Source organism: Diabrotica undecimpunctata, chromosome 11 (genome assembly GCF_040954645.1).
Source record: "Diabrotica undecimpunctata isolate CICGRU chromosome 11, icDiaUnde3, whole genome shotgun sequence".
In the NCBI taxonomy this organism is placed as follows: Eukaryota; Metazoa; Arthropoda; class Insecta; order Coleoptera; family Chrysomelidae; genus Diabrotica; species Diabrotica undecimpunctata.
In genome coordinates, this window is record NC_092813.1 from 24868240 (window position 1) to 24871538 (window position 3299).

At 37.4% G+C, this 3299-nt stretch overlaps 1 protein-coding gene across 1 annotated transcript; it reads left to right on the forward strand.

Moving 5' to 3' along the window:
- Positions 1 to 501: 501 nt before the first annotated feature.
- On the forward strand, positions 502 to 1683 carry LOC140452786 (uncharacterized). Its single transcript, XM_072547114.1, has one exon. The coding sequence runs from the start codon at positions 502 to 504 to the stop codon at positions 1681 to 1683; it is 1182 nt and encodes a 393-aa protein (XP_072403215.1).
- Positions 1684 to 3299: the final 1616 nt, after the last annotated feature.

The window sequence follows — 3299 nt, forward strand, 5'->3', positions numbered from 1 at the left end:
CATTTTTACGCAGTGGCAGCATTTTAAGGAGAAATTACTTAGATTAAATAATATCGAAATACCTAGGTACGTATAATTAAAGGATTCGATCTCTTGTGAGCTACATGGTTTTTCTGATGCCAGCAACAAGGCATATGGTGCTGCAATCTATGTTAAGAGTGTTGATTCTGATGGACATATTTTGGTTCGTCTGTTATGCGCAAAATCCAAGGTTGCACCCCTTAAGGTGATTAGTATACCTCGTTTGGAATTGTGCGGCGCATTGTTACTTGCTCGTTTGTCTGAAAGGGTAATCAAGTCCTCAGATATCAATTTCGATAAAGTATTTCATTGGTCTGATTCTACTATCACTCTGGCATGGATACGCACACAGTCAAAACTATTAAAGACGTTTGTAGGAAATCGTGTCGCTGAGATTCAGAAAGGAAAAGTTGGCACCACGTAGTTTCGAAGGATAATCCTGCTGATCTTGCTTCTCGTGGAATTAGTCCCCTATTACTCATGTCTTCTGACTTATGGTGGCATGGACCTTCCTGGCTTAAATTATATGATTATCCTACACAATTTTCTCTTCCAGATGACATTCCGGAGTTAAAGACTGCCGAGGTCATTACTTTGTCTGCCACATTAGACTTTTCATTAATAAAGCAATTCTCTAGTTTGATTAAGTTAAAGAGATGTACTGCTTACATTCTGAGATTCATTAATAATTGCAAAATATCCAAGTCTTCCCTTCATGAGAGAGCTTCAGGTGCTTTAACTTCTCAGGAGATTTCAACCGCTATGTTTTACCTAGTAAGGATAGTTCAGAATGAATGTTTCTCGGAAGAAATACGCAATTTGACAAAAAAGGGGCCTGTAAGCCCAAAAGGCAAACTCATTTCGTTGCAACCATTTCTCAATTCAAATCGAATACTTTGTGTTGGTGGTAGATTAAAAAATTCATCGTATTCTTTTGAGAAAAGACATCCGATTTTGCTACCATCTAATAATTATTTTACTGACTTAATTCTTTTAGACCTGCACGTTAAACTCTGTCATGCAGGTCCTCTTCTTCTTTTATCTACAATTCGAAATGAATTTTGGCCTATTCATGGTAAAAATTCAGCCAAGCGTATCGTCCATACATGTATTAGGTGTTGTCGTGCAAGTCCACCTAAAAATCTGTCTCCAATTATGGGTGATTTACCGAAGGATCGTGTTGACCCATCCCCTCCTTTTTATATCACAGGCGTAGATTACGCAGGTTATTTTTTAGTCAAGGATCGAAAGAGGCGTGGATGCAAACTTTTAAAGGCATATGTAGCCTTATTCGTGTGTTTCACAACTCGTGCTGTTCATTTAGAACTCGTATCTGATTTAACTACTCATTCATTTATAGCAGCCTTTACGCGCTTTGTAAGCAGAAGAGGAAAGCCTTTTAAGATATACTCTGATAATGGAACTAACTTTCAGGGTGCTAATCGTGAACTAAAAGAGTTTTATGATTTTATTAAGACTAATAAGCGTGAGATTCAAGACCATTCAATAATCGAAAGTATTGAATGGCACTTCATACCTCCACAATCGCCGCACTTCGGTGGCCTTTGGGAGGCCGGCGTTAAGTCAATGAAATCGCATTTAAAACGCGTCGTCGGTAATGCTCACCTCACGTATGAGGAATTCTGTACAATACAGAAGTAGAATCTGTCCTTAATAGTCGTCCTATATCTGCCCTTTCATCAGACCCCAATGACCTTTGTCCTTTGACTCCGGCTCATTTTCTGATTGGAAGGCCTTTGACAGCCATTTCTGAACCTGATTTGATGTCAATAAACGAAAATAGATTGAACCACTTCCAGCGCCTTCAAAAAATGGTGCAGCACATTTGGTCAAGGTGGTCTAAGGAGTTCATAGAACAGCTGCAGCAGCGGAAAAAATGGAAACAAGTTTCCAAAGACATTAATATTGGCACACTAGTTCTTATCAAGGAAAAGAACTTGCCTTCTCTAATTTGGCAGGTGGGACGTGTAGTCGAGCTGCATCCAGGTCCAGACGGAGTTTCCAGGGTGGTGTCCATAAAGACGACGAGAGGTATCATTAAGAGAGCAGTATCTGTCATCTGCCCTCTACCATGCAGTGAATAGTGCTAGACTTTTGAACAATTTTGGTCATTTTTGAAATTGTTAAGTTGTTGTATTATTTTGAAAGACTTTAGCCTTTCAAGGCGGGCGGCCTGTTCCGTTTCGCATTTATATTTATTTTAAATATTATTTATCACAGTGGTGATATATTCGTTTTTATTTCTATTTAAACATACGCGCCACTAACGGTAACGCTTTGTGTTTTGCCCGCTAAAGCAGAAACCGGCTTTGGCGCGAAAGACTCACTTCGCCATCAACACTCGACCAAGTCGGTCGATATTTTGTATTAGTCATCTTTTTAACGATTGTAATCAAAATATACGTAATAAAAGTGTTTCAACCCCATAGTTTTTTCTTCAAAACCTGTCCCTCGTTATTAAAAAAATCACAATAATTATCTCTGACACTTTTTGCTACAGTGGCTGAATTTCTGGCATGAGTTGTATAAAGTGATATTGATTGTCCAGTTGTTCTCCAAGTTGCTTCAACAATATTTCCTGATTCAAAATCTTCTACATCCACAGAATTATTGTACATGTATGACTGAGATTGGTTTCTTCTTAAATAATTGTGTAAATAGCAACATGATAAGACAATGATTTGAGCTTTCTTAGGCAATAATGCAATAGGTCGTTGAAATACATCGAATTTTGATACTAATATTCCAAATGCATTTTCCACAATGTGACGGACACAACTAAGTCGATAAGTAAAAATTCTTTTTTCCATCGTTAATCTTGTTTGGCTGTAAGGTTTCATGAAATTTTCTGTCAGTGCAAAAGCGTCATCTCCAACAAAGACAAAGGGTAGTATCTTTTGACTATTTGGCAACAGATCAGGTTCTGGGATTTTAAGTGAATTATCTGATAATGCTTTTCCAAATGCAGTATAATTCAAAACACCTCCGTCTGATATTCGTCTATTAATTCCTGCATCTACCATAATAAATTCGTAATTGCTATTTACAACTGCCATCATTACAATACTAAAAAACTTTTTGTAATTGTAATAATATGAGACTGTATGTGGAGGTTTTTTGATTGCCACGTGCTTTCCATCTACAGCTCCTAGACAATTAGGAAAATTCCATTGAACATTAAATCGATTGGCAATAGCTTTCCATTCAGCTTCTGTTGTTGGCAACTACAATTACAAGTTAAATTGTTAATATAAAAA